General features: G+C 38.9%; 1 protein-coding gene across 2 annotated transcripts; it reads right to left on the bottom strand.

The window, feature by feature from the left end:
• Positions 1-20119: 20119 nt before the first annotated feature.
• Positions 20120-24328, bottom strand: LOC145053887 (uncharacterized). Of its 2 annotated transcripts, none has more exons than XM_079002010.1 (5): positions 23193-24328; positions 22358-23070; positions 22149-22238; positions 20664-21386; positions 20120-20558 (listed from the first exon to the last, which is right to left on the bottom strand). In XM_079002010.1, exons 1-5 carry the CDS (start codon positions 23290-23292, stop codon positions 20436-20438), a joined length of 1749 nt encoding a protein of 582 aa, XP_078858136.1. In that variant the 5' UTR covers positions 23293-24328; the 3' UTR covers positions 20120-20435. The 2 variants fall into 2 exon arrangements, with proteins under 2 accessions (XP_078858136.1, XP_078858137.1); XM_079002011.1 differs by having other exon boundaries at positions 20673-21386.
• Positions 24329-24604: the final 276 nt, after the last annotated feature.

Genomic DNA, 24604 nt, shown 5'->3' with positions numbered 1-24604 from the left:
AATGACTGCAACTCCTCAGTTCAAGGAACTACAACTCTTCAACCGATTTTCACGAATTACCTATAGAAAATTTTGAAGTAGGTCAATGCTCTCAAATTCCAGAGTCCTCAAGTTCTGATGATTCTAGTCCGCGTTTTCAAAATTGTTCAAAACATCTCAAGAAACCGCAGTTGAATAACAATGATTGCGGTTCACCAAAATTTTTGGCAAAAAGAGCCTTCAAAGAAGAAATTAGATCTCGAAACAAAAGCAGACAAAGTTTTTCAAAAAAGGAGAAACATGTGAGAATTCCTAAATCCAGGAGTCCAGAAAAATTTGTTTTCACAAATTACATTTCAAAAAACTCTTCTTTCATGAAAACAAACAAAAAAGGAAGCCCAGTTTCAAAAACCACTCCTGCTACTTCTGACACAACCCAAAAAGGTGTCAAACTTGTAAGAAACTATGTTTTTCAAGTCTATTCCCAAAATCACCCAAAGTGGCAAGGAATTTTACCCACTCCAACACTTTTTAAAATCACATCAAAACAAGTGGAAAGGGATTCTACCAAATCCACCTAGAGGAACTCAAAGATTTCCACGTGCGAAACCTTGTTCAAAACAAACTTTTCAGAAATCAAATGTCAAATCTTTCAGAAGTTACCCACCTCGGACCAATTTCAAGTCCAATTCACTCCATAAACCGCTGACCAAGCACTATGTCAGATTCAGTGACAAACTCTTTTATTGTAAATGTCAGTGCAGCTGTCAAAAGTTTTCATCTCATGACAAGTCAAATAAAAATCAGAAATCTCGTACTTTTCAGAAACCTCGTGATAATCCAAAACTGAACAAACACCCAGGATTAGGTCTAAAAGTTGAAAAAAGACCTATCCATGCAACCTTGGACCATGCATCATTTAAGAATACATCAATCGTCCCTGGCTCCAAACTTGTTTGGATGCCTAAACTAACCGTGTAATTCTCAGGCTTTGTGCAAGGAGGAACAAGAAGAAGAATGGTTAATTGACAGTGCCTGCTCCTTGCACATGACCGGGAGGTTAGAGTACCTTCGGGATTTCAGGCCTATATGCAATGGTGGAAATGTCACGTTTGGCAACAATGCAAACGGTGTCATCCGAGGTTACGGTGTTCTCACTACGGGGAACTTTTCCATTCAGAAGGTTGCTTATGTAGAAGGTCTTAAACACAATCTCATCAGTGTTGGCCAACTATGTAAAGCAGGACATCGTGTTGAATTTGACAATCAATTCTATTACATAATGATGAGTGACTGCAGCACTTGCTTAATCAGATCACGCTGCGAAGGCACGATGTACCCTCTTGATGTTTCTCTCATCATTGGCAAACCGCAGCTGTGTTTTCTGTCCAAAGTTGTATCCGAAGTCTGCTGGCTATAGCACCGCAAGCTAGCTCATCTCAACTTTCGCTACATCAACAACCTCGTCACAGGAGAACTAGTCTGTGGTCTTCCCATTCTCAAATTCAGCAACGATACTCTTTGTCCAACGTGTGAATGCGGAAAACAACCAAAAGCAAGTCATCCTCTGATAATGGATTCTTCAATCTCTGAACCACTGGAGCTGTTACACATTGATCTCTGCGGTCCCTCAACCGTAGCCAGTCTTCACCACAAAAAATATATACTGGTTATTGTAGATGACTACACACGCTTCACATGGGTTTTCTTTCTCAGACTCAAATCAGAGACACCGTAGATCTTCATTCATTTCATCAAAGAAATCGAACTTCAAATCAAGCTTCCAGTCAGACGCATCCGCAGTGACAATGGAACTGAGTTCACTAATCATCTTCTGAACAGTTTCCTAGTTTCCAAAGGCATATCTCACAACTTTTCATCACCCTATACACTGCAACAAAATGGTGTAGTAGAAAGAAGGAACCGCACTCTCGTTGAAGCAGCCAGATCCATGCTTAACTTCGCCCAACTTCCTCTCTACTTCTGGGCCGAAGCAGTAGCAACAGCATGTTTTGTTCAAAACCGAAGTATTCTTTGCAAGCGTCTAAATAAAACACCATATGAAGGTCTCAATAATCGCAACCCTAATGTTCGTTTCTTTCATATCTTTGGATGTAGATGCTTTGTGATCAACAACAGAGACCAACTCAACAAGTTTGCACCAAATTCAGACGAAGGTATCTTCCTTGGTTATTCTACTAACAAGGTTGCATATCGAGTACTCATCAGAAGAAAAAGGTTGATCATCGAAAGCTTCGATGTGAAATTTGATGACTCTCACATCCGCAGTGCACCTCCATCCACCGAAACAACTACAATCATGGAAAGTGACATTCCGGCCACTTCCGGTCCTCTGAATCTAGTTGAAATCAATTATGATGATCTGTTTGATCCCATTGAAACGGCGAAACTATCTGAAGTCCTAGTGTCACCCACAGCTTAACAACAACATGCCGACGTATCTGGACCATCTCTATCTAAAGTAGTATCGCTCAATACTTCCACCTCTCCGGTTGAGGGGGAAAGATCTACTCCGGATCATTTTGCTACCGTTGAGGTTCCAGTACCTGATGCTGCTTACATTCCTGCCCAAAGTGAAGCTTCTCCATCAAACGAACCTTCGGAGGACTCAGATGACGAACTCATAGAGAATATTGACACTAGATCCGATCCTAGAATTGCCACTCTCCCATCTGCATTCCAGGGGGAACCTTCTCAGGTTCCAGAGGAATTCACATCCGCAATCCAGGGGGAACCTCAATCTCTGCCAACTCCTCAAGTAAATTCTGCTTCAATAGATCAAGATGATTCAGCAGGATGTTCTCAAGTCCAGGGGGAACTGCCTTCCCCAACCGCAGATTCTTCTGACATCCAAGATATTCCTTCTACTGCAGCTGCTAATCATCTGATGTCACGTCTTCATGTATGGACAAGAGACCACCCACCAGGTCAAATTATCAGCAACCCATCTGCAGGTATCCAGACTCGATCTTCCAAAGATTTATCTGACCACTGTCATTATGCAGCATTTATGTCTTCGGTTGAACCTCGAACGATCAAAGAAGCCTTACTTGAACCAGACTGGATAGCCTCAATGCAAGAAGAATTAGAAGAATTTGAAAGAAACAAAGTATGGCAACTTGTTCCTCTTCCACAAGGTCATACTATTGCTGGTACAAGATGGGTTTTCAAGAACAAGTTAGACGAATCAAGCTCAGTTATCCAAAACAAGGCAAGACCTGTTGCCAAGGGCTACAGTTAACTAGAAGGCATTGACTACGATGAAACGTATGCTCCGGTAGCACGCATGGAAGCCATCCGGATCTTTCTAGCATACGCAGCTCACAAAAATGTCAAGGTACACCAAATGGATGTTAAGAGTGCCTTCCTCAATGGTGAACTAAAATAAGAAGTTTATCTTCGGCAACCTCCAGGCTTTGAAAATGTTGAATTCCCTGACCACTGCTATAAGCTTGAAAAAGCAGTCTACGGTCTGAAATAAGCCCCAAGAGCTTGGTATGAGACACTCTCTGAATTTCTTGTCTCATCCGGATACAAAAGAGGAGTGATTAATCCCATATTATTCAGAAAAGCAAATAGTGACCATCTTATGTTGGTACAAATTTATGTGGATGATATCATCTTCGGATCAACTGATCAAGGCATGGTAGATGAATTTGCAAAGCTCATGACCAACAAATTCAAAATGAGTATGAATAGAGAGATTAATTTCTTTTTAGGTCTTCAAGTCAAACAAATTCAGCAAGGAATTTTCATTCATCAAGAGAAATACACCGCCGAACTTCTAAAGAAATATTCAATGGACAACTGCTCTTCTGCTAAGGTCCCTATGGCCTTCGGTTATAAGATCTCTGTTGATCCCTCTAGTGAATCTGTGGATCACAAGACTTATAGAGGTATCATTGGTTCGCTGATGTACCTCACCGCAAGCAGACCTAACATTGTCTTTGCAACTGGTGTATGTGCAAGATACCAGGCTGATCCAAAAGTGTCTCACATGACCGCACCCAAACAAATTCTTCGGTATCTTAAAGGAAGCAAATCGATGGGCTTATGGTATCCCGCAGGCAACAACTTCAGTCTTCAAGCCTTCACCGATGCGGATCATGCAGGTTGTAAGCTCGATAGAAAAAGTACATCAGGTGGATGCCAATTCCTAGGCGGAAGACTTGTAAGCTGGTCCTCAAGGAAACAAACGTGTGTTTCTCTATCTACCCCAGAAGCAGAATATGTGGCCGCAGCCAGCTACTGTTCCCAAGTTCTTTGGATGAAGACACAATTGCTAGACTACGGGTACAGAATGTTGCGGATACCAATTTACTGTGACTCTGAAAGTGCTATAGCAATCTCTCACAATCCTATTCAGCACTCCAAGACAAAACATATTGAGTTACGGTATCATTTCATCAAAGATCATATTCTAAAAGGTAATATTGAACTCATATTTGTTCCTACTCATGAAGAGATTGCTGATGTTTTCACAAAAGCTCTTGACTCTACAAAACTTAATGCATTCTTACAAATGTTGGGAATGATGAATCCGGACCCACAATTCTTTATGAAGTGTTAGCTACCGCAGACCATCATTGGTCTCCATTGCGGTTCTGACTGAGAATTACATATGATAGATGGTTTAGATACTGCAATCTAGGTACCGCAACTATATATCATACGTATCTCTCATGGTTTTTAATGTTCTTTTATTTCTAACTCTTTGTACAAGTGTTTTCTCACAGATTCTCTCTGAAATCCTTCTTTGCTCATCCGTGATGAAGTTTCTCATCCACGATGAAGTTTCTCAACCACAATGATGTTTTCATCCGCAATCACCTTAAATAAATTCCAACAGTTCATTAACTCTCGAATCCTTGTGTGTTATTTAATGATCTTTCATTAAGTAAAATACAAACATTCCCTTTAGAAACTGTCACATTCTCTTTCAGAATAAACCCAGGATCAGACCTATTTTAGGGATGATAACAAAAAGAACGATTCCCAAATCAATCCATCCTCAACTTGTCCTTTCCTCTCCCTACCACATCCCATCAATTACAACTTTCTCTCTCCTCACCCCACGTTACCTGACGTATTACCATGCGTCTAATCCGCCATTAAATGCAAAAACCCCTTTTAAGATTTCTCAAAATCTCTCCAAAAACCGTTTCATATTCGTGTGGCTGAGATACAATCCCAGAATCCTTGTTTCTCCCCAAAAACCCCATTCAACTTCTTACCCTCTTTTATCTTTTACCTAGGGTTAAAATCCTTTTACCCCCTTTATAAACCCATCTTCTTCACTATAATCGTTTACGCTCTTTGTTAATCGATTATTTTCTCAAATCTCCCAAAAGCTCTCAAGAACTCCAATCTCACATCTCTCAATGGCGAAATCAGGTGCATCCAAGAAGCAATCCAAGGCTTCAGGTTCCATGACTCAGACTGGTTCCACAACACCATCAATTGCTTCAAGCAACATCCGTGCAGTGTTTGACGATCATCAATCATACAATGCTCCAACAAAACTGATGATCAAGCATCTCAAGAACCACATCTTATTTGGCCCATTCGACGCATTCACTGATGTTGTTCCCGTTTCTACACTCTTCAAGTGTGCTCTTTCTGCATACAGGCCACTGGAAAACCCTCAAGAAGTGCATCTCAACCTCATCAATGATTCCTTGGTCATCTTGACCAAAGAGATATTATTGACTGCCATAAACCTTCTTATTCATCCCTCCATCAAGTTCTTCACACCATCGTTATTTGACAACACCACCGCACTCTACCAAATGGGTTACCAGAAACCGATCCGAGGGATTGGTGAATTCAAAAAGAACCAACTGCCTGCGGTTTGGCAGTTCGTATGCCACTCTGTCATCCGTTGTCTATCTGGCAAGACCGGTGGCATCGACAACATGGGCTTAAAGCTGTTAGAATTGGTATAGAGCATCTTCACAGGCCACGATGTCAACTACGGCCAAATTATTTGGGATGATTTCCTCCAGTACATTCCCAAAGAGCACCCCAGAGAGAACCCAACCGAGCTCACCTTTGCTCGATTCTAGTCTCTATGCATTTCTGACCTACATGCGGATGCTATTCTCGACATGGGCCGTGACATCAACTTTTTTGTCACCAAGGATCTCAAAAGGTACAATCCCTCTTCTGATCAAACTCTTTTTGGACCTATCCGTAGGCTCCCCATTCACATCCTTACCTTGCTTGGTCTCGAGACTGCTGATGTCTCAGATCACATAGAGGCTACGGAGGGTATTACCCCATACCCTTCAACCCCACCTCTTCCTTCTACTACCATTCTTCCTGAGGGTACCGCAGCCCCCTCTGCCACTACACTTTCTAATATTTCTCAACGGAGAAAATCTGTGGCTTCTAAAAAGAAAGCTACCACACCCAAGAAGAAATCTCCAAAACCAACCGCACCCTCTAAGAAACGAAAAACCAAAACCACCACTGTATCGAGCAGTGATTCTGAGGAAGATAGACAACCAATTGCTATCCTCAAGAAAAGCAAGACAACCGCAACCACTGACCAAATGTGTGACCGGACTGATATTGAAGCCTCTCAACAGGCTCTGGTAGTCCTTGGGATGGCCGCACATCCATTCAATACCACACTCGAATACCACTCAACCTCATCATGTGACATTGTTTCATCTTCTTCCTCATCCGAACGTGGAGACAGCCCCCCAGTTTTATCTCAAGTAGATAAATCTGGAAATCGCCCTAAGGTCTCCAGGGCTTCCAGATTGCATATTTTTTCTTTTAAGGAGTTAGACTCCATCCTCTTGCAAGTATCCCAAACACTTCAAACACCACTCCATCCGCAGGGCATCTCTTTCTCCCATGCCAGAACTAGGTCGAGGCCAGACTTGACCACGGGTCAAGGAGACCGAGGAAGCCCAAGAAATCCTACTATGCTTACATCTTTAACAAGTGGTTTAGGCATGGTGAGCACTAATGTGCTGGGATTCATGAACCCAAGGGACACCTTGGTGCGAACACAAGGAATTGACGGCGAAGATTCTAGTGATTCTTGGAGTCGGTATCAGCCAACTACTGATGCAGAAATCAAGAAATATGTTGCTTTCAAAAGAGCATTCCAAGCCCTCAAGTAGCAACATGTCAAACAACAACAACAGAAGGAACAAGAAATCCTGTATGTGGCCAAGTACTGGGCAAATGCCATTAGCAATACCCATACTGCTGACACAATCCAAAAGGTTCAAACCTGGATGGATCAAATGGCCGCAACTCTACTGAAAGCTCAACATTCAACCGCAGCCGCAGGTACATCTCATTTTCCTCCTACTTCAACTCCCATTCCACCTACCAAAGTCAACCCATCTCAAGATGAAGAGCCAACTATTGAACTCGGCTCGGCCCCAACCTTTGGTTTTGATGATGAAGACATCCAAGAGGTCAACAAACCAAATCCTTCTGATGATGACCTAATGATGTTCGAAGAAGAAGAAGAGTCCAGCGGGTCACAGCACTCAACTTCCAAGCCCAAGGACAAGAAAAAGAAAAAGAAGAAAGCTAATGTTACAAGAAAAGAATTTCTCAATCTCCAAGCTAAAGTCGATCAGATTTTAGCTACGGTCAAGCCTACTCAGCCTCCACCTGAGGATATTCCAGGACCGCAGTCCCTCATTGAACTCATTGAACGACTTGAGACAAGAGAGCGTATGGCTGCTGAGCGCATCTCTTTCAAGGTCGAAATGGGGATTCGATCGCTTGACACCACCCGCAGGGCAGATCATCAAGATTTCATGGCCGTAGTGGGACGCCTCATTGCTGAGGTAACCGCAATCAAACAAGGCTTACAAACAGCCATTGCGGACCAAGCTGCTTTATCTCAAAGGGTGATAGATGAGACTCACACTGCCTATGAGTCCACCATCTCCGTTCTTCATGCAACAATCAACCGGATGCAGAAATCCCTTACCTCCAATTTCCATGGCCCTGAGATACTTCAGCTCACCAAAGATATTCATAAACTACTCTTCAACTCTGCCATTCCAGACAACTCCCAACTGGCCGAAACTATGAAAACCCACTTTGCAGAAGTATGTGCCAAAGTGGATGGCCTCAAATAATGGCTTGAGGAAGCACCGGGGTTGCGTTCCTCAAGAGGGGGAAGTGATGAAAAAGGTCATCGCTCAAATACAACCATCCGTCAGAGCCCTCCAATCACCACAACAAAAATTCCCACCCCGAAGCCTTCACCTCCACCATCTCAAAATATTCCATCTCCCCACTCATCACCCAAAAATAACCCCAACAGACCTGAGACTCCTCCTCATTTCAAAAACCTTGAGGAACATATGTCTTCAGAAGGCTCCACAAACTCCCCTACTACAGCTCAAAGAAAACAAGACTGGAAAGCAGCCAAGTTAGTTGAACTTATCTGGAGAGAGTGCGGATTCGATACTATGATCGATGAGTCGCTGATCAACTCATGGGTCAATCCGCACCGCATGCTGCTAGATGAAGACTACACCCCCCATCTCACTTATGCTGAACCACCAACCGATGGTTATTGGGATATTCCAATTTCTCCCAATGCCAGGTATTTTGTTGTTTTTGAATCCTTCGACCGCAGTCTCCCTGATCACAAGCAACTGCCGATGGAATTTGAAAGACTCACTCGCTTCTATGCGAAGCATGGCTCTTCAGTGGAAAATATATGGTCTAACGATAGACCATCCGCAGTAAAAAACTACAACATGCGGAAGTTCATGAAAGCAGACTTTGCTCAATTCACTCTTACCAGAAGAGAGCATGACTACATACGCACCCAGGCGGACCTCCCCTGCATGAACCCTGAAGAAATATTTCTCATTGCCAGAGTCTTTCAGAACAAGATAGAGAAGCATCCTAAGATGCAGATTGCTCTTGACAAAGCCAAATCCTTTCTTAAGGACACTGTTTGTGACTTTGCCAAAATAGATGCGGATATCCATCCCACTATCATCAAGAAATTTGACCTTCCACCACTTGAACCAGTGCCAATGCTTACCGAAGGCTATGAAAAGAGATCTCTAGGCGCAACCAACTTCCCAGAACTTGGCATCATATTCAAACAGAAGACAGACAATGTCAAATACTTCATTCCGATGTATGTCATGCACCGCCTGCCCAAGAAGCAACTTGACATCTGCAAGACCGCAGTAGAAAGATCGAAGCACACTACTGCTGAAGTCAAGTTTGAGATCACAAGAAGAATCATTTGGCTGGAAAATGTTAGAAAATTTTGGTGGATTTTGATCAAGTTCCTCAAACTTGATAACTGAACCGGAGTTAAAGAGGTCACTTAGGGGGGAATTGTTGAATCATAAAAGTGACCCTCTTGAACTCAACTACCGCAGCCATCTCTTTACTACCGCAACGGTTCAGCTCCCACAACCAATCCAGCATCCGAAGTCATTTCTACCAACCGCAACCTATCTCCTTCAGCAATCATCTCAGCATCCGGAGTCATCAAGTCTTTAGCATCTGCAGTCTTAGTTATTTCCTTTACTTATGTAATGTAATGTACTCTATTGTCCAGCAGGCCTTGCACGGCTGCTTATAGAGTTGTTTATCTCTGAATCTCTATAAATAGAGACTCATTCTCCTGTATCAAATATACCTTTTCTTACTTCAACTTCTTAATACCACTTCTTACTACAACTCCTTACTTCTCACTACTTACTCCATACTGTTAACTTATGAACTTATTCTGAATATATTTCTCTAAGTTATCTTCTTCATTTCTCTATCTTATTACTCTTCACTCAAACTGCTACTGGAACATAATCTCTCTTCGGAGCAAGTCTTCTAGACTTAATCACTAAACTTGATCTCACTTACTAACTTGGAGTGAATGCATTCCTTGTTGTGAATCAGTTTAAGTGTATTCTTCATATAACAATTGTTGTCATTTACATTTCTTTACTTTCCGCAACTAACTATCTAACTATCTAACTTTATTATTGTTGAGCTTTTGATCCTTTGAGATTAACTCCATTCCACAATATACTTGTACTAACGTTTGTTCAAGTGTGTCTCCAAGTTTTTCTCTCAACATTAACCCATGCTCAAAGAATTACTTCATAGAATTTATCACGAGTAATTCTGATACGATAATATCATATTATCGTTAAACGGAGATATATGAGTTGTTGTTTACGAGTTGGTTGTACATTAATAATGCATAAACGCATCAGTAATTTGATGTTATAAAATGTATTGGTGTGCATGATTTGATGAGTAAATAGTGTAAGCATATAAGTCGAAGTTTATATGTTCCTTTTTGCCTAACGGGAAAATCAATATGTTGGGCCCCTCGATGACTTAGTGTTGACTTACGTTCTAGGCCTGGTCAGGACTTAATTGATTTGTTCAATTGTAGTTCTTTGTCATTACAAATCAAAATTTAGGAAACAAAACTGTTGGACAATGAGAATGATTTTGCTCTATGTCATTTGTCTACATGATATCTTGCAGAATTGATGATTATATGATCACTTATCTTAGGGCACGTTACTGAGTAGGTCAAAGTTTGATAGTGGCTTTTAGAGCTACACTTTGCTAGTCAATTTTTGAAGTTATACTTGCAATTATAGTTATTAGACTTATCCAAGTTGGATACTATTGGATTATGTTTCTAAGACCATAACTATATATGGTATGTACTTGAATTGATAGTAGCACAATCCATTTGGGTTGCCTTCATACTAGCAACTAGACATGATGAGCTATTGAGAAAAAGGAAGAATTTATTATTTGGAATAATAAATTAATATATAAAATAATTTATTAATGTATTATGAAAATAATTTATTAATTAGAAGTCATAATTTATTAATTAGAAATCATATTATTTAATTAATATTTAAGTAGAAATTAATTTAGAATTAATTTTGGGATTAAAGGAAATAATTAAAAGTGCAAGGGCTATTTAGCAATTTATTGATAGATGTGAAATTGGGCTCTTGGACCTCCCTAATGAGGGTTGGACGAAAACTTCTAGGGAGGCCCTAGATTTTCCGTCCAAGTTCTATTGGATGGCGGCTCATGGGATGCTTAAAACCCTAGCTTTGGACCTAAGCTACAATTAACTATATAAAGGGCCATAACCCCTCTTGATTTCGGCCATGCACTCTAACTCTACGAAGAGCCAAAATCTTGAAGCATCTTCTTCCTCTCTCCTCTCATCCCCTTGATAAGTGTGTTTGTGAGCCATTAGCGGTGTTACACTTGTGACACTTGCTCTCAAGTCCAAGATCTTCAAGGAATTCATTACTATTACAATATAGCAATCAAGGTATGTATCCTAACCCTCATTTTGTTAATTTTGAAAATTATGGATGCCTCCTAGGGTTTCTTGTTTTGTGTTGAATACTTACATGTCCAATAGAGAAAACATAGATCCTACAAAATAGGGCTGCATGCACATGTAGGGATTGTTTGTTATGATCAAAACCCATCATCATGATCATCAAAAATCCCTTTATAGTTGCTGGCAGCAGTTGAAGGAGTAAGATCCTTAATTGAGGAACCAGACCCAGTTTGTCTTACAGATCAAGAGGCCTTTGGTTGTTTCTTCGACACACCAGATTTCACCATTGTTGCAGAAAAAGTATGAACAACTTGCTTGAAAAGGGGTTTTTGCAAGAAGGTGAAGAAGAAGAGCATGTTCTTCTGTAAGAGTTCAGAAAGCGTAAAACTTTCTTAGGGAAGAAAATGGGTTTCTATACATTCGGATTTCAAAGTTAGTTGGTAATAGTTTATTTACAGTTGTTAAAGCTAAAACCTTTGGGTTTTTACCTTTATCAATTTAAATTAAATTAAATTAAAAACAAATGTTTTTCCAGGAAAATATGAGCATTTAATGTGTTGCAGGCCCATGATGACAATGGTTTGGTCCTTTAAATAAAATGGGGAAGTGGAACGGATGTGACCCCAATGGTTGCTTGATGTGATTGGTTGAGTGAAAAATATTTTCAAAAAGGATTTCGTTTATGGAAAATCAGTTTATTCAACCTTTATCCAAAAATATGTCTGATTGAGGAAAGTCTTTTGAAAGGTAACTGAATAATCATGTGCGACAAATTGAATGTTGAAGAATGTTTCAATTTCATTAAGTAGCACACAATAACATTAAGAGCGCCTGTGAGGTGATGATTATGGGTTCATTAATGCATCTGCCGGAGATGAGAACTGAAGAGAAACTAGATCATAAAGGTTAGAAATAAAAGAAATAAAGAGACCCGAGGAGTATATCAATCGTAAATGACTTCAGTATACAAAGTATACCGAGGAGCAGTCTATGAGGTATATACTACATCAGGTATTCTAGAAAGAGATAACGATGAGTAAAGTGGTTCAAGAATTTTGATTTTAAAAGAAAAGAAGGAATTTTACTCACACCCGAAGACCAATAAGGTTTGTGGTAGGTATTATTTTAAGAAGAACTGTGGGTCTGGATTCATCATTGTGACAACCGTCAATTTCCGGTCAAGTCAAAGTCAAATAAAGTCAACAAGTAAAACCGGTCAACTCAAGTAACCCTTGTATATTAGGGTTTACATTATGTTTACTATTGTACAACACACCATCCTAATGCAAAGTATCACTTAGAGTTTTCATGTGTTCAAAAAATCTAAACCCTAATCAGGGTAAGTAATGGAACTACTCGATAAAACATTATTACATACCCTTCAGGGGCGTATAACACTCATAACAAGGCAAAACGGGGTTTACAAACCATGCATTTCGAATTTAAACACTCGCAAAGGTCACAAACAAAGTCTCTCTCAATCTCTCTTGCTATATATCTCTCTCCCAAGTCTCTCCCAAATCTCTCTCAAAATCTCTTTCAAATTTTCATGAACACTCGGGGCATCCCGACCCTTAACTTAGTCAAAAATCACTCGAAACGGGAAGATTAATGGAAAAACAGCTTAAAGGGGGCGAAGCCTCTTAGGACCAGAAGCTAGCCATAAGGAACCGAACCCTAAGGAACTGAAACCCTAAAGACCGAAATAGCCCTTAAGAACCGAACCTGCTTAAGGACCGAACTCACCCTTCGGTTCGGATCAAGCCTCCTCGAACCAAAGCTCCACCTGATTTCTCCTTCACTTCCCACATAACACCTTTGCCTGCGAGACTTCTCGGATCAACCTACTTTCGGTTCTCAACCCCCTTGGACCGAACCTTCGGTTCTAACCCTCAGAACTTCATAGGTTCGCCTCTTGGTCCAGGTTTTTGACCACTTTCGCATTTTAAGCCCGTTTTTCATGATTTTAACGTGGGATTTTCACCCAAACTCGTATTTTGACATATAAGATCCCATATATTCATATTTTAATCATATTTTAGGGGAAATCTCTAACTAAAGAGGATATCTTTTGTGCAAGATATTATTTAAGAGTGTTGACTTTTCCTATAAAGCTACGACACCAACCACTTCCATACCCACTCCATGACATCTTCTTTTCACTATTCACCTATAGCTAATCAACTATTTGTACTCTCACCCTTCTTCAACAAGTTTCCCCACCCTTCTATCTTACAATCAAAGCCTAGAAATCCTTATCTCTCCTCCAAGATATTCACTTCTCACCTAAAGCAAATTTATCTCTCTCTTTCCATTTCTCTCTCCAAAAACTCGAAACTCAAGGGATGATCTTGAGCTTCCCATCTATTTTTGGTAAGTATCTTCATCCTACTCTTCAATATTCTACTCTCCTTCACACAAATCATGGATCTCTCATAAGAATATCGTCATATTTGTTCTTAAGATCTTCAAATCTTCAAGCATCTTCCAAGTGTTTTTGACTTGGAAACTCCTTTTCCTCAACATCCATCCCAAGAAATCACTCAAGGTGAGTTCATACCCCTACATTTTCATGTTTTCTTCAAGTTTTAGGGGGGGATACAAGTTAAATCACCTTAACATAACTCAAACTCATACTTCATCTTTTCATAGAAAAGTTGAGTCCTATTCACGGACTTTTTTTACCATCTTAAACTTAATATCTTTCACAAATGTTTAATATGCAAGTAGTTCAGGTTTATAGCTTTCTAATGACTACTTGCACATGTCCATACGATTTTTCTACAATTTATGGCGATTTTTAAAAAACTGCCTATCATTTCATAAACGAATTCGGACCAGTCTGTGAATATGAGCATTTTCAAAAAAGTTAGAGAGTTCTAAAAATCATAATAAAAATTATGAACAAACTAAACAAATTTTCTAAACTCTCAGAGTTTACGGATTCAATTTTCGACTTCGTATGATTTTTCTGTTAATTTTCTAAAATAGTGAAGAAAAGTTAAAAACAAGTTACATAGCTTACAATATTTACAACACTTTGTAACATGTAGAGCAAAGTGTTTAACAATAAATTTCTAAATGTTGAATGTAATGCTTGTCATGTAACATCATATTCATAATTTAGTCATTCATGATAAGGTTTTCCAATTACTACAAACATATGAAATAAACTATAATAGGTATAGTTTATGGTACATATACACAACAAATTCACTAGGAAAAGTACTCTATTTACTCCACAAAAAGGATTTCAATTACTACTACCATGTATAACAACTAAAATAGGTATAGTTTATGGTTCCTTAAACTACAAATACACTAGAAAAAGGGGGTCAGTTACACTTCAGAAAAGGTTTTTCATTCATTCTACACGTAAACTTGTTAACATAAATTGTGAGACATGTCTTCATTGTACTCTTAGAGTGCGGGTTAAAATTCTTATAAGTTATAATCAGAGTCTCTCGTAGGGAGAGCGTGATAATTGTATATAGATCTATATTGGGATTGACAACCCACACCCAATGCTGCTTGCAACATCCCGACTGGCCGGTCGGGGGTGACAAATGTCATATCAGTTCCGACGCCTGAAGAACGCCGCAGCAGGTCTTCTCTGTATGGTTATAGCGACTCACATAGGGAGATAACGACACATATAGTTTACGGGAATGTCTACTTTAAAAAGGGGTTTTATCTATTTTGAAACTGCATACAAATACGTTTCAAGCACGAAACACACACATACATTCAGTCTTGGGATTTAAGACTACATAACTTTTTATAAGGAAAATATTGGATTTTTCTTGGGTATACATTACAATTACAAACACGTTACAAGTACAAAACACAGACATACATTCGGTCTTGGGATTTAAGACTACATAACTTTTTATAAGGAAAATATTGGATTTTTCTTGGGTATACATTACAATTACAAACACGTTACAAGTACAAAACACACAAATACATTTGGTCTTGGGATTTAAGACTACATAACTTTTTATAAGGAAAATATTGAATTTTTCTTGGGTATACATTACAATTACAAACACGTTACAAGTACAAAACACACACATACATTCGGTCTTGGGATTTAAGGCTACATAACATTTTATAAGGAAAACATTGGATTTTTATTGAAGTATACATTACATTTACAAACAAAGGTTTTCAAACTCTATATCCAAAAGCTTATGAACTCACCAACTTAATTGTTGACACTTTTTCGAAACTACTTGTATTCTCAGGAAATCAGTGAATCAGGAAATCAACAGCTTTTGAGGATGGAACGTTAAGACGTCAAATATTTCATTTTGTCATCATAGTGTAATTGATTTTGAAACATGTAAACTCATACTACGGTGTAGCTTTTTCAATTATATTTATGATGGTTGTATTTGCTTTGGTCACTACTATACTCGTTGTTATGATACTATACATGAAGTCTGCCACCTCCGGACGTTTCTGCCATCCTTGGTTTGGGGGTGTGACAATCATCCCTAACATTTCCAAAAATCCATTATGTTTTGTGCAGTCGAGTGCCTTGGTGAAAACATCAACTATTTCCTCATGACTTGGAACAATGATGAGTTTAATGTTACCTTTGAGGATATGGTCTTTAATGAAGTGATACCATAGCTCTATGTGTTTCGTCTTTGAGTGGTGAATATGATTGTGGGAAATAGATATCACACTCTCTGAATCACAATAGATTGGCACCCGCAACATCCTGTACCCGTAGTCCAAAAGTTGTGACTTCATCCAGAGAACCTAAGAGCAACAACTGGCTACGGCCACATATTCAGCTTCTATGGTTGAGAGTGAGACACAGTTTTGTTTTCTTGAGGACCAACTAACTAATCTTCCAACCAAAAACTGACATCTTCCTGAAGTGCTCTTTTGATCAAGTGTGCAACCTTTTTAATCTGCATCAGTGAATGCCTGCAGATTGAAGTCGTTCCCCGAAGGGTACCAGAGACTCAAGGCCTTACTCCCTTTGAGATACCCAAAGATCTACCTGACTGCGTTCAATTGTGAGAATTTGGGATCGTTCTTGTATCTTGCACATAAACCTGTGGCAAACACAATATCTGGTCGGCTTGCAGTGAGGTACATCAATGATCTAATCATTCCTCGGTATATCTTATGATCAATTGATCCTCTGGTAGGGTCAGCTGAGATTCTATACCCGAAGGTTATAGAGACCTTTGCCGAGGAGCAATTATCCATCGCAAATGTTTTCAATAGCTTAGTGGTGCATTTTTCCTAAAAGATAAACATCCCTTGAGAGATCTGTTTGACCTGAAGACCTTGATAGAAATTAATCTCTCTATTCATGATCATCTGAAACTTGCTTGTGGTGAGCTTTGCAAAATCATCCACCATCCCTTGATTCGTTAAGCCAAAGATGATATCATCCACATAGATTTGAACGAGCATAAAGTGTTTATCATTTACTCATCTAAATAGGGTGTGATCTATTACACCTCTTTTGTACCCTGAGTTGACAAGAAACTCTAAAGTAGTCTCATACCAAGCTCTAGGTGTCTGCTTTAACCCATAGACTGCTTTCTTCAGCTTGTAATAGTGGTTGGGAAATTCTGAGCTTTCAAAGCCTGGAGGTTGTTGCAGATACACTTCCTCTTTCAGTTCACCATTAAGGAAAGCAATCTTTACATCCATTTGATGGACCTTGATACTCTTGTATGTTGCATACGCTATAAAAATATGTATAGCTTACATCCTTGCAACAGGTACATATGTATCATCATAGTCAACACCCTCTCGTTGACTGTACCCTTTTGCAACCAATCTTGCGTTGGTGCGAATCACTACACCAGATTCATGTAACTTATTCTTGTAAACCCATTTGGTTTCAACTACAGTGTGGCCTTTAGGCTTCGGTACTAGCTTCCAGACTTGATTTCTTGTGAACTCAACTAATTCTTCTTGTATTGCTAATATCCAATCAGGATCCATGAGAGCTTATTTTGTGGTTCTGGGTTTGACCGAAGACAGGAAAGCTGCATAATGACAATGATTAGTTAAGTCTGTAGAGGAATGAGTTTGAATACCTTCAGATGGATTCCTGTTGATATGGCCTAAGTGGCGATCTTTCGCCCACATGTGTCGATGAGATTGTTAGTGGTCTGTGGCTGCACTTGAGGGAATATCTTCTACATCAGAGGATTCTTCGGGTTTGTTTGAAGGATGTAGTTCCCCCTCGGTTTGAGAGAAACCCACATATGAGTCTTGGATTGTTAGGATTGGTTTTGTAGTTGGTGATGGAGGTTCCCCCTAGACTGAAGATGGGAGTTCCCCCTGAACTGATGATGGTTCCCCCTGAACCAACAATGGGTGTTCCCCCTGGACCGACAAGTGATTGATTATCCTTGGATCTATTGTGGTATCAATGTTTTCAATTTCTTCGTCGTCAGAATCTTTTGAAACGATTGATTGATTGATTATGTTGGGAATAGGTACCGGAGTAGCATCTTCAAGTACTGGAAGTCGATGGTTGTGACTTCCAAAGGATTTTAACTTTCCCCCTCAACCGGCGAGTTGGAAGTATTGAACGAAGTTTCATTAGAAAGGGTAGGTCCAGATACTTCTGCATGTTGTTCTTGTGCTACCGGAGACACCAATATCTTTGAAAGATGTGCAGTCTCTGTGGGATCGAAGAGGTCATCATAGTTGACTTCAATTATGTTTAATGAACCCGAGGATGGTGGGATATCACTCTCTAGGGCGAACTTTGTTTTTGAAAGGGGAGATGTGTTGCGGACATAATAGTCATCGAATTTGACATCGAAGCTTTCGACTGTTAGTCTTATTCGTCTTATAAGAACTCTGTATGCAACCTTGTTTGTTGAGTAACCCAAGAAGATACATTCATGAGACTTCGGTGCAAATTTGTTGAGATGATCTTTGTTGTTGACCACAAAAAACCTGCAGCCAAAAATGTGAAAGAAACGTACATTGGGTTTTCGATTGTTTAGACCTTTATATGGCGTCTTGTTGAGGCGTTTGCATATGATACTTTGATTTTGGACAAAACAAGTAGTTCTTACTGCTTCAGCCTAAAATAGAGAGGTAAGTTGGCAAAGTTGAGCATGGATCTTGCAACTTCAACCAACGTTCTATTCCTCCTCTCCACCACTCCATTCTACTACGGTGTGTATAGTGCCGAGAAGTTATGGTTGATCCATTTTGATACCGAAAAGCTATTTAAGTTTTGATTAGTAAACTCTATGCTATTATCACTTTTTATTCTTATTATGGGAAGTTTGATTTGAAGCTCTATTTCTTTGATGAAGTTGATCAAGATCTGTGGTGTGTCTGATTTGAGTCTTAGGAAAAAGACCCAAGTGAATGGAGTGAAATCATAAACTATAACCAAAATGTATTTCTTATGGTGAAGACCGGCTACAGTTGAAGGAGTGGACAGGTCTATATGAAGAAGCTCTAAAGGCTCAGCAATTGAAGAATCAATTATCAATGGACGACTTCCCTCTAACTAACTCTTCAGTCACCAAGTTGTTGATGCATCTGAAATTGAGATGTGTTAGCTTTCGATGCCATAAGCAGGTCACTCAGATACTGCTTTTAACAAGAAACAAAGTTGAGGTTTGTCGATGATCAAGGAGACATCTAGTGATACGTTGTCCCTTTGGCTTTGGATTTGATAAAGCATTTGTTTTTGTCACTCGTCATGATATAGCAATACTCATTGTCGAACTCTACCCGATGACCAACTTTGCACAATTGACCAACAGTGATCAAGTTGTGTTTAAGACCATTTACGTAAGCAACTCATTGAATTGAGAAGCTACCCGTAGTCAACACTCCATACCCCCGATTATGTCGTTTGCATTGTTCCCGAAGGTGACGTGTCCGCCACCACTAATCGACCTAAAGTCACGTAGGTATTCTAACCTCCCAATCATGTGCAAGGAATAAGAACTATCAATTAATCATTCTTCTTCATGGTCCTCCTTGCACATAGCATACATGATCAGTTAGTTAGTTTGGGCATCCAAACTAGTTTGAAACCCAAGGTAACGTGGGAAACATTTTTATTAAGAGTATGCATGTGGGAGTCATGAAGGGATTTTTTTTCCATTCTTGTCTATGTCCATGATGTTCAACTTTCCTCTTAACATTTCGAGGTGGGATTTGACGTTTCTCCTTTGTTAGTGGATAAAAGCAAAAAGAGAAGTTCTTTTCATATTTTGAAAAAGGCTTGTTAAAAGACCTAGAATTATGTTTTGACTTTTTGACTAATTTATCGTTTTTCGAGGTTTCTATATCATTAGATCATCTAATATACCCATCACTAATACAAATCATTAATACAAATATGGAGTATCAAATCACTACACCTTATCACCACACTACTAACACATGAGCCCAATATGCACACTACTACATATCACTACATTCCTTATATTTTATTGATTATTTAAATAAAAAAAATGTTTTTTAACTAATTAAAAGGTTGAAAGAATCAGAGAAAAAGAAAATGATTTATTGTATCAAGTATTGGTGACCACATTGCAAATGTGGCGAGCTGCCACCCTATCACCAATCACCACAAATGGCTCATGGTGACCATACATGGATTTCACCGCTCCAAGTTCATGGCAATCAAATAACACAAAATAAGAACAAAATGGGCAAGGGATGCACATAAAAGTAAACTTCTTGCTTTTTTTTCTTTTTCAAAAATAAATAATAAACCATACGCTATTTTTTGATTAATTGACCCTTCTCAAAGAAAAAAGAAAAAGACAATAAGCAGCTATTTTTTCCTATTCTCATTTTTTTTATCAGAAAGATCCCACACAAGTCCAGAGGGGTTCAGACAGCTTAAAGAAACACAGTTGACAGCACAAAACCATATATGTACTTATTCCTCCTATTCACTCATTCCCCTCTTCGACTCTGCAAGGATTTCAAAACTTCCAAATCCATTCCTCTCTCATCTCTCTTACTACTTTTTACTTTCCATTCCCACGTTTATCAAAAGAAGAAAACAGAAAAATAATAAAAAACAAAAACAAGACCTTCTTCACTTCCAGTAAAAGCAAATTCAAGATTCCAGCTTTGAGTCGGATGAAATATCACCATTCTTTCCCATTTGTGTGTGGAGTGGCATCAGTAACTTTGTCTGTGTCCCTTTCAAGATCTTCGAAGCTGCCTGCAAATTCAAATACTTCACACAAAACAACAAATATTTCATTCAGAATATGGCATACATATATTATAATAGGATCAATTCAATTTTTTATATATTTATGTTTAAGAATTTACTTTTTACCTTACTTACATCACGATAAAAAGAACTTATCTCCTCTTCTGTAAGTCCTTCCTCCTCCTCAGTGGTGTCTTCCCAACCCAATGAACGTAGGAATCTTGCTTCTTCTTCCTCTGAGTAAAGAATGGCATCAGAGCTTGAATTATTATTCTTTCCATTGTCAGTAGATCTCTCATTCATATCCCCATTGCAACCCAAATCAACCTTAGGTTCATGGGCCCCACTAGACCCCTCCACCACTGGATCATGTCCATCCTCACTTACACCAACCTTATCAATAGTATCAGAGGTAACAGGGGCATTACTGTTGGTCATTGATTTCTTCCTCATAAGGTTAAAAAAGTCATTTCGGCTCTGAGCTTGAGACGAAGGTCTCTTCTCCAGTGTAGAAGCTACACCAAGCTTGCGCTCAACAGCAGAAACCACTGGATTGTTGTTTCTCAATAGAGGAGCAGGTCCAACAACCGAGGGTACAGCAAGAGGGCTATTTGGTAATTTACCACCACCACCACCACCTGTTGGACTCAGGTTGTCTTTTGGAATTGGAGTGACACCGTTTCTTTCACGTGATGGCTTAAGCACGTGTAGTTTTCCCACAGTGGATGTTTTTGAAATGTCAAATTTAGTGGAAGCAGATCTTGGAGAGTGTGTATGGTTGATAAGGTGAGAATTCTGAAGCTGTACTTGTGCAACTTTTGGCTTTGTTTTATCTGAAGAGTTTGATCCCTAAAATGACAATTAAAAAAAATAGACAAACTATGAATAGATAAGAAAAGAAGTTAAGGAGCATTACGAATATATAACAGTCATCATTAGGTAACAGTAGCATGATGAAAATATTAAGTTTGTGTCGAATTTTCAATGATAATTATGAGAAGTTCTAATGAGAAATATGCAAATCCCTTTATAGAGCATTCATAGGTTTCACATGCAGAAAAATAATGATGACATGTTTGAAATAACAATATCCAGATATTTGAATGCATACCATAATAAGATCAGATTACTTATTGATTTTAATGTAATGTCATATATATTAAAGGACAAATAGCTTCAGATAGCAACTGCAATCAACTATCTTTTTGTCATTCAAGAGTACTTAACTATTCAAACATGCTGATTGAGGACAAATGAAAAAACATAAAAATTAATAGATGTTACAAGCAATTTACCCTATACTAAACTATTAAGAGTATGAGTGAACATTTAGTATCTTTTAGCAAGTGTCCTCAATATAATGCATATAGTTTCCTAATGCACTAATAAGCATTACACCAGAATTTCAAAATGATAAATAATACAAACCATTTAATGAAAATGTTAAACAATAATCAAAATGCACTCAAGCAATTCGAAAGAACAATAAACAAAAGCTAGAATATAGAACAAAGGTGAATTTAAACCTACTAACAGATTCAAATTTAGCTTATCTACAACTTCTAATCAAGCACCAATAATCAACAGAAGATTTCAAAATAAATTTCTTACCAAGGCTTTAGGCAATGAAGGAGTCATGGGAATCAACTGTCTGGATTGCTTAACAGCAAGCTCTTCCAGTCTTTGAGTTCCAACAGACAACTACAATAAACACAACAACATGTAATAAGTATATGATACATACTATGATTGCATTTGTTACACAGAAGTAGACAAGTTTTCAATAATGAGGATGAGAAGGGCATTCATGTCTTTTATACCTGAGGAGCAGTCTGAGCACGAGGAGGACCCTGAGCCAAAGTTTCAGCCATATTGCGACCAGCTGTCATGCTTGTAGTTGTAGGAATTGCAGTTGATTGAACAGAGGTGTTGCTTCCATTGCTCCCAACTATCACAGGCACTTCAGCCAGGGCTGATGTCCACCCATCACCGCCAATCACCGCCGTGTTACCAATCGGCAAACTCTGAATAGCAGTAGTCAACCCTGGAGAAGGAACCCTCCCAATTTCCCCATCTATCTGTTTCTCTTCAGCCCCAAGTGATGGAAAATCCCTCTCAAAAGAAATCTTCACATTACCAATGCCAACAGACCTTCCATTGTTGTGATTATTCTTGTCAGATATTACCTTTCTGGGCCATGACTCACGCTTTGAAGATACACTTGAATGTGAACGTCTTAACCCTTCTTTTTCAAACCTACTTGGTAAGATATTACTCAAAGGATCAGAATAATCACGATGCCTATGGCTATTATCTGACTTTTCTTTATCATGTATTATGTCCTTATCCCAATCCCTGTCACGGTTGTTCCTCCCAAAACTGCTGTAAGATCTTAGATGAGATGACCCATTGCTAGAAGTTCGCCTGAAGTATGAGGAAGTTGTCTTTTCTGAAACAGAAGGGCGACCTAAATCGTTATCATTGATGTTAACAAATGATTTGTTTCTTGTGGCCTTTGATGCACCTTGTTCGTCTAGAAAAGAAGATAGTTAGATAGGTAAGAAAAACAGAAAAAAAAAAAAAAAAAAAAAAAAAAAAAAAGTATGGTCTTATGGTGAATAACATAGATTCTTGATAGATGTTGAAAAGATTTACCTGAGTGTAAAGAAGATGACTGAAACTGATGGGATGTTGTGTTTAAGCTTCCACTACTTTTTAACCATTCGGGCACAAATGTTGGCTCACTTCTTTCCATAGCTAGTACTGAACATCATAAGAACAGAATAACAATGGACAAATGTGCATCTGAGTAATGAAATCCACACCCTCCAACAAAGTTTATGTGTATCTTCGTCCACTTTAGGAGTCAAGACCAGCTATGGAAGCCCGTGTGAAAAAAACAAAGCTGCAAATCCTAGACTAAGGTTCTGACTCTTTCAAGAGCACCACTTTATCAGATAAAAGAATCAAAAACTATGCTGTACACAGTTAGGTAGGGCTCGTGTTACCGCTTCTACCCTTGGTATTTACTGTAATTTGGATTGTAATCGAGAACAGAGATCAACAACCGTTTCTAGTGTTTAAAAGGTATTCATATTTCAAGGCTGAACGAACTTACAAGACCCTCATCTTATAAATAAGTTCAATCAGCACTACACAAAACAGAACCGTCTTATATCATCGAGAAACACAAAATATATCCCTTCTTGATGAATACTTCAAGCCCATTACATAGAAGAATCAAACCCTAAAATTTGAAGCGGCACAAACAGGGAAAACAAATCGAAACCCTAGGTTCTGTTCGTCCGATACACAACCGATATAATCAAGGAAAGGGTATTCTAAATTCGTAATATTGGCGAAGAAATGTCAAAAATTAGACTAACCCTTAACCGTTGAATCAAAAGAAGACCCAAAAAAAACCCTAAGTCGCCGCCGCTGTTCTATTTTTTCCCTTGGGTATGTCAGTGCGATTAGATTATATGAGGTAATTCGTCTATGTAATGAAGGAAGAAAGCGAAGAGTCCCTCAATTGGGTTGTCAAGAAGGAAGGAGAGAGACGGAAAGAGAGAGCATGTATGTATTGTATGTACTGTGTGTTTGTGTATGGGTGAGTGTAGGGGAGATGGAGAATGAGAAAACCACCGGGAAGCCTCTTTGATTGCGCCGTGTGGAGGAAGAACTTTTATCTCAGTGTGTGTGAGAGAGAAAGGGGAGAAGAAAGGGGATTGTGAGGAAGTTTTTTCTTGTTTGGTGTTGGTTTTGGAATTGATGTTGCTCTGTCTTTTGGCGTGAGGGCTTGTTTTTGTTAAATTATATGAGAAATTTATGTTTAGCTTTTCTTAACCCTAATTATCTTGCATCTTATTTAAAATAATTATTTATGAGTTTCTTCACATTTCTCACACTTATTAATTTTGAAAATACAACAAGACGAACATCGTATTCGCAAAATAGTTACCACGAATTCTCATAGTTCAAGTCGTAAAACACTCCCTTTAAATTGAGGACCTAATTTTAGTATTCTCTTAAACAAATTACACACCAAACATGTTGTTTGTTGAAAT

Source organism: Lactuca serriola, chromosome 5, assembly GCF_051521515.1.
Source record: "Lactuca serriola cultivar US96UC23 chromosome 5, Lser_US96UC23_V15, whole genome shotgun sequence".
Lineage (NCBI taxonomy): Eukaryota > Viridiplantae > Streptophyta > Magnoliopsida > Asterales > Asteraceae > Lactuca > Lactuca serriola.
This window is presented reverse-complemented; position numbering and strand designations above follow the sequence as displayed.

Coding starts and splice junctions, on each gene's coding strand:
- LOC145053887 (XM_079002010.1), bottom strand. CDS start 23,292: ATGGAAAGAAGTGAGCCAACATTTGTGCCCGAATGGTTAAAAAGTAGT. Junction 22,239..22,357: donor GTGCTCAGACTGCTCCTCAG/GTATAAAAGACA, acceptor TGTTTATTGTAG/TTGTCTGTTGGAACTCAAAG. Junction 20,559..20,663: donor TTTATCGTGATGTAAGTAAG/GTAAAAAGTAAA, acceptor TTTTGTGTGAAG/TATTTGAATTTGCAGGCAGC.